This window comes from Bubalus bubalis, chromosome 19, assembly GCF_019923935.1.
Source record: "Bubalus bubalis isolate 160015118507 breed Murrah chromosome 19, NDDB_SH_1, whole genome shotgun sequence".
Classification (NCBI taxonomy): Eukaryota; Metazoa; Chordata; class Mammalia; order Artiodactyla; family Bovidae; genus Bubalus; species Bubalus bubalis.
In genome coordinates this window covers 63,919,567-63,933,504 of record NC_059175.1, presented here as the reverse complement: position 1 = coordinate 63,933,504, position 13,938 = coordinate 63,919,567, and the positions used below count along the sequence as shown (strand labels likewise).

Here is a 13,938-nt window from a genome sequence, read left to right as displayed (position 1 = left end):
ACTACAGAAGAGTTCTATGTATGGCGTCTTCTCCCAGAGCCCATCCTGTGATTGGCATTAGTAACATCTTGCTCGACTATGAATGAATTTATCAATAAGCAGTAGATTATATCAAAAGCAGGAAAACCAGGTCTGTAGAAAAGAAAAGTTAGTCTCTAGAGGACGTATTTGCTGAATGGCTTGTCATCTATCATGATTGGAATTAGAACCCCAAACCAGGATGGACCTAGAAATTATCATACTGAGCAAAGTAGGTCAGACAGAGAAAGACAAATACCATATGATATCATTTATAGGTCTTCCCTTATAGCTCAGATGTTAAAGAATCTGCCTGCAATGCAGGGGACCGGGGTTTGATCCCTGGGTCATGAAGATCCCCTGGAGAAGGAAATGGCAACCCACTCCAGTATTCTTGGCTGGAGAATCCCATGGACAGAGGAACCTGATGAGCTACAGCCCATGGGGTCACAAAGAGTTAGACACAACTAAGCAACTAACACAGACACAGACAGAGAGTTAGGTGAAATCTAAAACACAACACAAATGAAATGAAACAGAATTTACAAGACAGAAATGGGCTCACATAGAAAACAGACATAGTTGCAAGGAGAATGGGGGAAGGAAGTACTAGGAGTTTGGGATTAACAGATGCAACTAGTAGATATAGGATGGATAAACAACAAGGTCCTACTGTAGAGCACCAGGAACTACGTTCGACATCCTGTCATAAACCATGATGGAAAAGAATATGAAAAAGAATAATATACAGATGCACGCATAAGTGAATCACTTTACTATACAGCTAAAATTGATGCTATATGTCAATAAAATTAAAAAGAAAGAAATTAGGAACTGCTTTTCCAATTAGAGTTATAACTAATAGACTGAAAACAGATGGTTAAATTACTTCAGAAAGGGTGATGAAGATAAGACAGCACTTTGATGCTTGGAGGAAAGAAGGCAGGCCCAAAGCGTGGCACCAAGGTCGCACACAAAATCAGGAGCTGGCAGAACACTCCGCAGAGGAGGGTGGGCTCCTACCTGTGGCCAGGTAGATGATGTGGATGAGGGCGTCCCGGGCCTGCACCACATCCACGGCCACGTGGGAGAAGCGGCTGCTGTCCTCCATGAAGGCGGGCACGGGGCTCACGGGCTGCACCACTTCGTGCATCAGGATGAACTTCTGCGCGTCCTGCAGGTTCCTCTCCGTGAGGTTCACGTACACGCCCTGGTCCACGGTGCCGCACTGCAGAGGGAGAGAGGCTGTTACTGGGCCCAGCCACCTGCACACCCAGGGCCACTCCAGCCAGCCTGGCTGGGGAGGCCACTGGCAATCTGAATATCTGCCGGTGCCAATGTGCCCCCTTCTCCAGTCCCCCTACTGCCCCCATTCTTGGTGTCTCTCCCAGTTTAGATCTGAGCTCATTGTATTTGGGGAGTCTTCTCAACTCTCATCCTAAATGAGTGATCAGAACAAAATGAAGTAACATCAACAAAGCAGAAACAGACCCACAGACTTAGAGAAGGAACTTATGGTTACCAGGGGGTAACTATGGTTACCAGGGGAAGGGTGAGGAGGGGATAGCTTGGGAGTTGGGAATCGACATGTATATCCTGCTATACTTAGAATGGATAACCAACAAGGACCTACTGTAGACCAGAGGGAAATCTGCTCAGTATTACGTAACAACCTAAATGGGAGAAGAATTTGAAAAAGAATAGATCTATGTATAAGAATAACTGAGCAGGCTTCCCTGGTATCTCAGTGGTCTGCCTCGGGTTCGATCCCTGGATCAGGAAGATACCCTACAGTAGGAAATGGCAGCCCATTCCAGTATTGTGGCCCAGGAAATCGCATGGACAGAGGAGCCCCATGGGGTCACAAAGAGTTGGATATGACTGAGCATGCAAACACATTGCCTTGTGTTGTATAGCTGAATCACTTTGCCATATAACTGAAACTATCACAACACTGTAAATCAACTATACTCCAGTATAAAATAAAAAGTAAAAATAAATCAATGATCAGAAGTTTAAAAAAACATGAAGTAGGAGTCACTGCTAATTTGAATAGCATATGCATAAAATCTCCTCATCACCTCTAGAGTCCCCGAGGGAGTTGTCTGGCTAAATGCACACCGTTCAATCTGCCAGACACATCAGATTCCCAGGTGGAAAATTCAGCCATCAAATGCATGACGCAGATTTACTAGCTTTCTTTGGGATGGCATGTCTATAAGCAAGACATGGATTCTACAGAGATAGATTTAGGTCATTTTAATCTGTAAACTATGCAATACTGTTCCGCTGTCTTTCACAGAAGCTACACAACACTACATTAGCCTTACTATTGTGCCCTTATTATCTGGGCTTCCCTGGTGGCTCCGATGGTAAAGAATATGCCTGCAGTGTGGGAGACCTAGGTTTGATCCCTGGGTCGGGAAGATTCCCCTGGAGGAGGGAACGGCTACCCACTCCAGTATTCCTGCCTGGAGAATTCCACGAACGAAACACTCTGTTCGCCTTATATCATGCGCTTATTATCTAACCCAAGCCAAAAGAAATAAAAACTCTGGTTAGAGTCAAGCATAGAATAAAAACATGGTGCAGGGCAGCAAAGCTTGCCACCCCAAACATCTCTCTGGCATGTGAACTATCTCCAGAGCGGAAAACAACGGAGGCCCAAAGGACTCGAGAAGAAACTGTGACCTTCCCCTAAATGCTTACAAAATTTAGATAGATGGCCTGTTCCTGGAATAGAGCTATTTCCAGAGATGTCTGCGCTGAATAAGGGCAGACTGTAGTGGGGAAAATTCAGCAGGGCCCAGAGACCAGAGCTCACTCTGTGTCCAACAGTCTCTGCAGGCCCAGCAAACTCTGGTTTACCAAACATTTGCTTTTCTATGTGCAGGTCAATTGCCTTCCTCCTCTTTGAAGTCTCAAACCACTACCAGCAACATGCTCTTTTATCTTTAGCTGAAGATGGTATTTAAGGTGAGGGTTTCTGCTTTAGGGGGAGTTACTCAGTTTTCCTGGGTCCCTCTCATGTGTATGTGTTATTAAACTTGTGCTGGATTTTCTCGTGTTAACCTGTCTCATGCCAATTTAATTCTTAGACTGGTTGGAAGAAGCTAGAAGGGCAGAGGAAACTTTCTTCCTCCCTGACAATGATGAATTTTTAAGAACAGGGGGGGTGTAAGGAACTAAAGGATGTGAGAGAGGAAGGAGATGAAGAGAGAGAAAAGGAAGAAACCAGAAGGAAATAGGAAGGAAAGAAGTGGACTTTTCAGGTAGAAATACCATGCAGAGGACTCTGGGACTAAAACAGGGAAAAAAAAATCCAAGCCTGGAAACTGCGGAGAATTAAATTCAGAGCTGCACTACGCAAAGGCTGGCAGGTGTCATGGAGGATGGTTTTGGGCAGGGACGAGGTTAAAAGAGGGGCGGGAAAGCAAGCCAAGCTTTCCCAGGGCAGCGTACAGAATCAGAAAATTATCACCACGATTTCTCATTTCTTTCATAAACTTTAAATCCTAGGCCCAATAAAGGCTGATCCCCGGCAGAACTTCATAGAGGCAGGGTTGATGGAAATGAATGTCCCTGTCCATTCCATCTGAAAAACAACCTTTATAACATGTCGTTTCTAATATGTGGTTTTATAATAGGTTAGAGGTGCAAAAGTAGACGATGGAAATGGCTTGTGAAAAATTGAGGATATTTTTGTAGCACTTGATAAAATAGCCTACATGCCCCCAAAGGATAGACTGATGGTATATTTAAAGAATCTTGGAGCAAAATGGATGCCAAGACCAGTCCAAAGCTTAGTTTAAATGCTGCATCTTTGCAGGGGTGCCCCCGGTACCAGGTGGCGAAGGGTCGGGTGAAGGTGAAGGGTCAGTTCTGTGGCCCAGGGGCCACGCGGCCTCAGGTGAGTCCCTGCCTCGCAGTCCTTGTCTCTTTATCTATAAAGTGGCTCAAAAACACTTCTTCTGCTCCCTTCAGAGGGCTGCTGTGAGGCTTGTAAATGCCAAGGAGCCAGGCCGTGCGCCTGGCACAGAGAAGCCATTCAAACAATGGTATAAATGGTCCGTGGGTCTGCCTCACAGCAGGGCAGCAATTCTATGGTCCATTGAGCTTCAGGGGCCAGAGGGAAGGAATGAATAAATGAAGGAAGGAAGGGATCAATGAGTGAACACACAGCAGTTGTACTGGGGCAGGGGGTGCAGAGCCAGGGGATTTTATATAATTACCGTATTTAACAATGACACGTGGAGGGCAGAGACACTGCCCGTTAACAACAGTGTCACAAAACGGTCTGAAGTCTGTCCAGGCAAGTTCTAGTTCTGAAAGTGGCCAGGTCTGGCTGTTTTCTCTTCCTGAAATCAGCAGCAATTCTTAAGTCACAGGAGGCAAGGAGCAGTCTGCCTGGGGAATGGAGTTTTCCATCCAGGTTTTGTTTTCTGCACACAGTGCTTTTAAAATTGACATCATAAAACCCGGGAGGCATAATATGAAACTGAGGACCTCTGGCTGCTCTTGAGGAGTCTGGGGACCTGGGAGACTCCAAGACCTGGGGGCGGAGGGTCGGTACTGGGGCTGAAGAATGGAACCCCCCACTGCCACCTGTCTTTTTCATGATGGCTACCCTAACCCTAGGCTGCAACCTGAATTGTCACTGTGATACTGCAATTTGTAATAAGAAACATATAGTTAGTTTTCATCCCTGTTCTGTCACAGAGCTCCTAAAACCCCTGACACTTCCTAAGTGAAGACAGCAATAAAGGCGTCTTTTGTTAAGTTACTGAGGTGACCTCTGGACCTCACTGAAGGGTGGGAATGCTGAATTCCAGAGCTGCCATCCCTGTGGTCAGAGGGTGGAACTTTTTGTCCCACTGCGCTGAACTCCAGGAAGGAGAAAGGTGCTGGAGGTTGAATCCATCAACAATGGCCAGATGATTTAATCAACCTGCTTAAGTGAAAAACGCTCATAAAGCTCCAAAGGATAGAGTGTTCAGAACTTCCAGGTTGGTGACCACATGGAGATTCAGCAAGCATGCTCAGCTCAGAAAGAGCTCCATGCTCTTTACCCAAACCTTTCCCTACTCTCCCTGTGCACCTCTTCCATCTGAATGTTCCTGAGCTATGTCCTTTACAAGAAAGCTTATTTTCTTGGACTCCCAAATCACTGCAGACAGTGATTGCCTGAAATCAAAAGATGCCTGCTTCTTGGAGGGAAAGCTATGAGAAATCTAGACAATGTATTAACAAGCAGAGATAGCACTTGCAGATAAAGGTCCATATAGTCAAAGCTACGGTTTTTCAAGTACTCATGTATAGACGTGAGAGTTGGACCATAAAGAAGGCTGAGTGCTGAAGAATTGATGCTTTCAAACTGTGGTGTTGAAGAAGACTCTTGTGAGTCCCTTTGACTGCAAGGAGATCAAACCAGTCAATCCTAAAGGAAATCAATCCTGAATATTCATTGGAAGGACTGACACTGAAGCTCCAATGTTTTGACCGTCTGATGGGAAGAGCCAACTCATTGGAAAAGACCCTGATGCTGGGATAGATTGAAGGTAGAAGAAGGGGGCATCAGAGGATGAAATGGTTGTATGGCATCACTGGCTCAATGGACATGAATTTGAGCAAAGTCCAGGAGATGGAGAAGGACAGGTGAGCCTGGTGTGCTGCAGTCCATGAAGTCACAAAGAGTTGGACATGACTTAATGATTGAACAACAAGGACACTCTCATAAGTAAAATGTTTGAGTTCTGTGAGCCTCTCTAGATGATTAACAAACCTAAGGAGGGGATTCACCTATAGCCCAGGTCGGAAGCAAGGGTGACAACCTGGACTGGAGATTGGTGTTGGAAGAGAGGGTCAAGGGGAGAGTCTTGCAGGACTGAGTCTATCAACCATGAGATCTGATGCTATCTCTGGGTAAATAGTGTCAGAATTGAGTTGAATTTTTGGTCATCTGGCTTGGTGTTGGAGAAAAAAAAGCTGCTTTGTGGTGAGGGGGGAAAAAGGCAGAGGTTGGAATCAATCAGCAGTATCATTAGCCAAGAACTGGTTGAAACTATACAGTGTCTTGGTTTTTTAGCCAAATTATAATGAAAATCTCACCTGAGGATTCTTTTTCAAATATTTTGAATTCTATTTAAATTTATACCATATATTTATTGGATCATAAGTAATCCACCTAGCTCTCTAACGGGCTGCAAATTCTCTCACCATGCTTACACATGGGGCTCCTGCAGTGTAGGCGTGACACCCCAGGGACTCTGAGCAAGAGGAAAACATTAAAAATAGTAAAAACACAGCCATCGTCCTCCTGCGGCTTACAATCCATAGTCTTTGTCTTGCTAACACCTCTGAGAGTAATACATCTATACTTCTACTAATTCTTATAACAATAATATTTGCATTCTTGTTTATTTTTTCCAAGGATGACAGATCCATCCTAGCCCTAGCCTGCCGGCCCTTGGTAGGTATGTCCACGATCACCGAGGCACACGTGGAGAGTGCTTGACTTTGATGGTACCCTTCCTCCTGTTTTGTTGCAAACGCCTATGGAGTACTGAAGGATGCTGATGACTTGGTCAGGTCCCATCATCTGGTCCTCCAGCAGTGGCCTGCTTATCTGCTCGACCACAATGAGGTCCGGCTTCTCTGTCCATGGGTTTCTCCAGACAATAATACCGGAGTGGGTTGCCATCCCCTTCTCCAGGGGATGTTCCCAAACCAGGGATCAAACCCGTCTCCTGCAATGTAGGTGGATTCTTTACTGTCTGAGCTACCGAGGAAGCCTTCTAGTACATATGCACTGCATAAAATTCCAAATCTTAGTAGGCAAACAATAATTTAAAATATCTAACTGCATGTAACCATTGGTTTTTGCAAGTATAAGGCCCTTTATACACAGTTAGTGGATGGACCCTTAATTCACAACATATCCCACCCCCCATGCCAGTGTGTGTGGTTCCTTAAAAGTCAGTCAGGTTGCCTTAAGTTAGCATGGTTATCAAACATGGTAAACCAAAAGAAAATATTCGATACTCTTGTATATCAGGACTTATGCAAAGAATCACCATAATCTAAACTTTAGTCCTATGCACATCTTAAATACTACCCAAAGAAGACAAGCTCAGTGGAGCAGGCTCCCTGCCTGAAATGCACACCACGTTCTGCAGGCTTCATTCATTACACCACATGGCCTGACTTCCATCTCATAAACGTGAGTAAGCCCTTTAGCGTGACACTGGCATTATAAAACCAGATGCCTGTGCCCTCAGGAAATGAGGGGATTTGCTTTGTGCTACAAATGTATCCAGACAAAGGGGCTAAAAGTTATCCACTGCCCAGAGGTGGTAAGGCATCACAGAGTTTATTAAGTCACTGTTCACTGTGAAGACCCGTGCAATTGAAACATCAAGACATTAAAAGAACCCTAAAATACTGTGAGCATCTTTGAAAATTTTTTTAAACTTCAGGATTTGACCAAGGACTTTCTGAAAGGAAATGATATATTTCGCCTTCATGGTTTTCCAGAGGGCCTTCTTAAACAGCTACATCACCCCAGGATCCAGGGATATGGGTGGGATTTAAATGCAGAGACTCAACAATGAGGCACAGGGAGTCCGTGTTCAGTTACTAATTACATAAACCATGTATGTCATCAGGAAACCTGACGACTTCATGTCTGGTTCCCACTAAACTGTTTGCTTGCCTGGATTTCTTTGTCTAGTACTGAACTTTCTTAGTAGGGAGACTTGAATAACAACTATAAACTTGATCATTCAGTTTCCTGACTTACAAGTGGGGCTAATGACACCGACTTTACAGAGCTGCTGAGATGAGAAAATATGACAAAGTCGCTACAAACAAATAACCCTTAAATAGTCCCCCCTGTTGCTGTTGCTGCTGCTGCTAAGTTGCTTCAGTCCTGCCAGACTCTGTGCAACTCCATAGATGGCAGCCCACCAGGCTCCCCAATCCCTGGGATTCTCCATGCAAGGACACTGGAGTGGGTTGCCATTGCCTTCTTCAATGCATGAAAGTGAAAAGTGAAAGTGAAGTTTGTCAGTCGTGTTGTGTCCAACTCTTAGCGACCCCATGGACTTCGGCCTACCAGGCTCCTCCGCCCATGGGATTTTCCAGGCAAGAGTACTGGAGTAGGTTGCCATTGCCTTCTCCAGTCCGCCTTGTTATGGGATGCTAAATCATTTTCCCAAGTAAAGCAGTGAACGATAAAGTGGACATGTAAGCCCATCTCTATTCTCAGTGTCATGATCTTTATAAAAAAATTTCAAAACAATTAAAATTGAATGATTCTTGTCAAAGTACAAGGAAAATGTAAAATAATTGAACTTTTCCAAATTCTCAGTTTTCTCAAAAGCCAGAGGTTTTATGTGTTGGGTTGACAAACCAACCAGAATTTGGAGGTCTGAATATACAACTTGAGTCTAACACTGACTAGTTATGAAGACTAAAGTTCCTCTGGTTGGAAGAGGTTGAGGCTCTGAATCTGAGGACTGGGCCTGAGAGCCCAGCTCAGCCACTAAGGAGCCCGTGTCCTTGTCCTGATGACATACTCTGAGGCTCAACACCCTTCTCTGTCAGAGGGAGCTGTTATCAATCATCGCACAGTTGCCAGAAGGAGGCAAGATACATAGAAGCATTGAGCCCAGTGTCTGGAACTTGGCATTCCTAAAAATTATACCCACGATGATGATGGTAAAGATCCTAAGACAGTTCTTCTCAGAAGAAAGGAGCTCCAGGGAAATCTGCTGGTATGCATGAATGTCTGAGTCTCCCTAAAATTCATATGTTGAAATCCTAACCCTCAAAGTGGCTGTATTAGGAGCTGGAGCTGCTAAGGAAGTGACTGAGGTTAAATGAGGTCATTAGGGTGGGGCCCTGATCTCATAGGGTTAGTGTCACTTCATGCTCACCTAGGAAAAGCCACATGAGGACACGGTGAGAAGCTGGCCATCTACAAACTAGGAAGGGAGCACTATCCAGAAACTGAATGGGCCAGAACCTTGATCATGGACTTTAGCCTCCAGAATTGTGAGAAAAGAAATTTCTAGTCTGTGGCATTTTGTTACAGCAGCCGGAGCTGACTAACACACCTGCTGACAGACCAAACAGTAGAGGCTTTTGTCTCTTTTGGTTTCAGCTCCCTCTCAACATGGGTAGATGAGAGCAGGTGATGTCAGAGCGCCTGACAGCTTGAACATGTGGCATTTGGTGCCTTATACACGAATGGCCTCCATCTGCTCCTGTTTTCTCCACAGCCGCCCCATCACATCCCATTCACCCCAACAGGAAATCTCACCGCGTACCCAATTAGAGCTCAATTCTGTTTGTGCATCCCCACTGCTCTGTGTCCTGGACCACATTCATTACAGCGTCATTCATTAGGAGTCAGAGCTCCTGGGGACACAGAGCCCACCATCATTAGCACTAATTGAAGCTGGATTCCCAACCTGCTGCATTGTGCTGGCCTTTTGCAGTCCAAGCTCAGGCGTCCCAGCTGACAAAAGACCCTTTGAAGGCCGGGCGCCTCAGGACACAAAAGGCAGTGGTCTATTTACAAGAGACAAGCTGAGTGAGGGACTGTCCCACAGGGGGTTGGGGGTGGGGCAGCTCACAGCTGCACTGTGCGAGTACCGAGTACCGGGGTTTCAGTGGTCCCAGCCTCTCTGTCTGCACAAGGTTTCTGCCTGCTATCTGGGTGAGCGGCGGGAATGACTGAAGGAGTGGTCCTTTGTCCCCGGAATTACCTGGAAGTTGGGGTTGGGGTTGGGATACGGCAACCAGGCGGACCGAGAGTTCTCCTGGTACTTGAAGGGCCCGTTAAAGGCCTGAGAGATGGCGCTGAGGTTGAAGACACACACGGCAGAGGCGGCAATGCTGTTCCTGGGGAAGAAAGAAGAGAAGGCGGGTCAGAGAGCACCCTCGCAGGTGAGCTCTGCTCCCCACAACAGATTCTGGGTGCCTAGGAAACACCTTCTAGGGGAACACTCAAGATCAGCAGGAATAAATGCCCTACAGATGAGGCTGAAGCAGTGACGGTGCTCCTCTGGGTTTTTTTTCCTCCAACATTTCATTCTAGAAACAACAGTATTTAGCAGTTATGATGCTTGTAATCCCACAGACAGGATGGAGTCCACACCCAGCCGGGGCGGAAATGATAGAAGCTTTTGAGGAGCTGTATGTTATGCCTTTAAAATTCCTGGAGGAAACAGAGTTCCTCCTCCAGGGCATGGGCCTCCCCTCACCTGGCAAGGTTCTCTCCCCACACTCTAATCTGGGCACTTTAGCTGGCAGTGGGGTGAGCTGCTGCTGCTTCTGTCTGTAAAAGCCCCAAATAGTTGTGAGTATTTGTCATCTTTTAAAAATAAACAACTGAAAGCATTTTGCAACAAGTGCCTGTTAGAGATCCTTCACGTATATGTACATGTATATGTGAAAAGTATTTTAAATTCAAAGGGTCAAAGACAAATATTTGGCAGAGCACTGACATAGGACCTCTTGAAGCTTTAATTTAGAATTCAGTCTTTGCAGGACCGAAGGCGTCAATGGGAGGCTCTCAGAGTCCAAGGCCCTTTTACTAAGTGGAAAAAGCAATATTTTTTTTTTTTTTTGGTTAAGTAAATCTGCATTATGAGCTCAGCTATGGTTTTAAAATTTCATGTTTATGCTATTAGCCAATAGTATGTCTACTTATAAACTGTATTTCCTAAGGCAAAGAAAAAGCAAGAAACTATAAAATGTGAATGTCTACCTTATCCTTGGTTCATCTGAAAAACACAAATAGGTGGTAGATATCTACAAACTCCAACTCATCTAAGCTTCTTAAGGGAGGGGACATTCACTGACCAAATGAGGTTAAGACAACTGCCCCAAATCACCCAGCCACTAAATGGGGGAGTTGGACTGAACCCCCAGGTAGGTTGGCACCAAAATGGAAATTTTGAATTCTTGGTGACAGCTCTGTGTGGAGAGTAACAAAAGACACCCCATGGAAGGTTGGAGCCATGAGAGCAGGTATACCTGTTCCCTCTGGAAGCCCCAGAGAAGAGAGTCTGAAGGGAAGACTCACCCCCACTTCTGGTGGATAAAATGATAAACAATAAATGTGAACTCATTACTAATTTTACTCTTTGCATATTACCCTTGGAAAACAAGAAGATAAGTCAAAAATGTCTAACGTAGAATTAGCCTTTGGACGTGTGAGTAGACTTCAGCAAGAACAAGAAGACAAGTATGTTAGAATGAGGATGGCAGACCTCCAGACCCCCAGGTGGGATACCACCCGGGGACCACGTGACCACTCCTCGGTCCTGGCACAGTGACAGCGAGGGGCTCACTTCTCCGAGCCCTCTGCTAAGTGCCTGACAGGGACCTTCTTGTTGATCACAGGGAAACTCTAGTTCCTGAGGCCAGCCTGACTTCACAGACATACGGACAAAGGTATAGGGAGGTGCCTGAGTCCACATCACAGGCTGAGGGGAAAGAAAGCAGGACCAACCTAGATAGCATATTCAAAAGAAGAGACATTACTTTGCCAACAAAGGTTCATCTAGTCAAGGCTATGGTTTTTCCTGTGGTCATGTATGGATGTGAGAGTTGGACTGTGAAGAAGGCTGAGCACAGAAGAATTGATGCTTTGGAACTGTGGTGTTGGAGAAGACTCTTGAGAGTCCCTTGGACTGCAAGGGGATCCAACCAGTCCATTCTGAAGGAGATCAGCCCTGGGATTTGTTTGGAAGGAATGATGCTAAAGCTGAAACTCCAGTACTTTTGGCCACCTCATGCGAAGAGTTGACTCATTGGAAAAGACTCTGATGCTGGGAGGGATTGGGGGCAGGAGGAGAAGGGGACGACAGAGGATGAGATGGCTGGATGGCATCGCTGACTCGATGGATGTGAGTCTGAGTGAACTCCGGGAGTTGGTGATGGACAGGGAGGCCTGGTGTGCTGCAATTCATGGGGTCGCAAAGAGTCGGACACGACTGAGCAACTGAACTGAACTGAACTGCAGGGGGCCCTGGTGCTCCTGCCTTTGACCCCATTGCTATGGCTCTTTCTTGGGAAGGGAAGACACTTATCCCCCACCTGCCTGCATCCATTTCCCAGTTCACTGCACTCATTCACTCTGAAGGGCACTGGGTGGGGTCTCTGATGTCAAACTGGATGCCCCAGGGGCTGTCGTTCTGAGTATCCCTGACACGTGTTGGTAGACACTTCTTCCCACCTCCTGGAAAGCAGAGCTCCATTGGTACAGGTTATGTGTTCTGTGCACACAACGCGCGCGTGCACACACACACACACACACACACTTTCCTGCCTTTCCTCTATCGTTTAACTTGCTGCAAACTGAGAAGGGTGAGGAGGAAGGACACGAGTGACCACCCCCTAGCAGCTCTTCACCCACTCTTCCTGGGATGGGTCTGCCAGCCAGAACTGCACATTCACCTTCCCCTGTTGGTCCCTGCAGGCAGTGGTGGTTGGCCCAGGTCTGGTCTACCATGACCTTGTGGACAAGTCTGCTGAAAGCTGGGGTCTACAGTGATATATCCATTTGGCTAATAGACCTTCAACCACATGTTGCAAGCTGACCTCTGTCATGGGTAATACTGCTGTATCTAATGTTCTGTTTCATTTCTTTCCCTGCTCAGAGCCTAGGCATGTAAGAGTGGCTGCACCCCCTCCCTCCCCCCAGGTGAGCCCAACAATAGGGGAACTTAGAATCTGCTGGAAGCCACTGGAAGAAAAGTAGAGGTGTTCCTCTTAGCTCTTTGTCTCTTAACAAAAGAAGAAAAATCAAAACGTTAACCCTCCCCTACTCCCACAACTACATTATCTGAAAGCCAGCATTTTTAGATTCCAGGGGAAGAAAAAAACCAGGCAAATCTCTTCAGAGACTCTGTTGCAGGAAGGTACTATTTCCTGCAGCCCAATCCATGCCCCAGGGTTGAGAAAATCACTGAGCTCTATCTGGAGAAGACTCTTGAGAGCTCCTTGGACAGCAAGGAGATCCCACCAGTCCATCCTATAGGAAATCAACCCTGAATGAATATTCAGGAAGGACTGAATGATATTCCTGAATATTCAGGAATATTCATTGGAAGGACTGGTGCTGAAGTTGAAGCTCCAATACTTTGGCCACCTGATGCAAAGAGTCGACTCATTAAAAAAGACCCTGATGCTGGGAAAGATTAACAGCAGAATGAGAAGGGGGCGACAGAGGATGAGAAGGTTGGATGACATTGCCAACTCAACAGACATGAGTTTGAACAAACTCCGGGAGATGGTGAAGGACAGGGAAGCCTGGCGTGTTGCAGTCTATGGGCTCACAGAGAGTCAGACATGACTTAGAAACTGAACAACTAGGGACAAAATGAGCTGGAACACTGAACTTTATCCCTATTCCCCAGTGCTGGAGACCAACAAACCTATGAGCCTAAGCACTGGAAAGCTCAGCTAGGGCAGTTTTAGCCATCGGTTCAGAGACAGGACACAACCGGTACCTCAAACTGTCATTTTCTCTCCATTTCGAGCATGTTTTGCCAAGAATGCAGTCATCTCCTGAGGGAGTAAGAGCAAGGCTGAGACAGGAGAGGGAGCAGAGGTGAGACGTATGCCGGGATTTGCAACAGATAGATCAGAAAGCAGTTCCCAAGACCTACTGAGAATAAGTACTGGAGAGAGATGTGGAAGGTCTAGTGATTCTCTTCCTGTTAGTATAAGGTCTCTGTATCAGATTTCCAACATGATGAGCATCTTCAACACTAAGCAAATATTCTGGAATAGTCTGAAACCTATCTTTGCAAGTATCTAAATAGACCACTCACCCTCCTGGAATGGCCCAGACACAGAACTTCCACAACTTTTTAAATTGTTCCCTTTTGCCCGCAGCCAGGGGAA

The 13,938-nt window shown here is 46.1% G+C and overlaps 1 protein-coding gene across 2 annotated transcripts in view; it reads right to left on the bottom strand.

The window, feature by feature from the left end:
* Positions 1–13,938, bottom strand: part of SEMA5A (semaphorin 5A) — a 565,459-nt gene that overhangs the window by 153,879 nt on the left and 397,642 nt on the right. For both annotated transcript variants that reach the window (XM_025270715.3, XM_044932529.2), the window contains exons 10-11: positions 9,789–9,924; positions 1,042–1,246 (exon numbers count right to left, since the gene is read on the bottom strand). In XM_025270715.3, the coding sequence (XP_025126500.2) occupies positions 1,042–1,246; positions 9,789–9,924 (341 nt within the window). The remainder of the gene's footprint in view (positions 1–1,041; positions 1,247–9,788; positions 9,925–13,938) is intronic.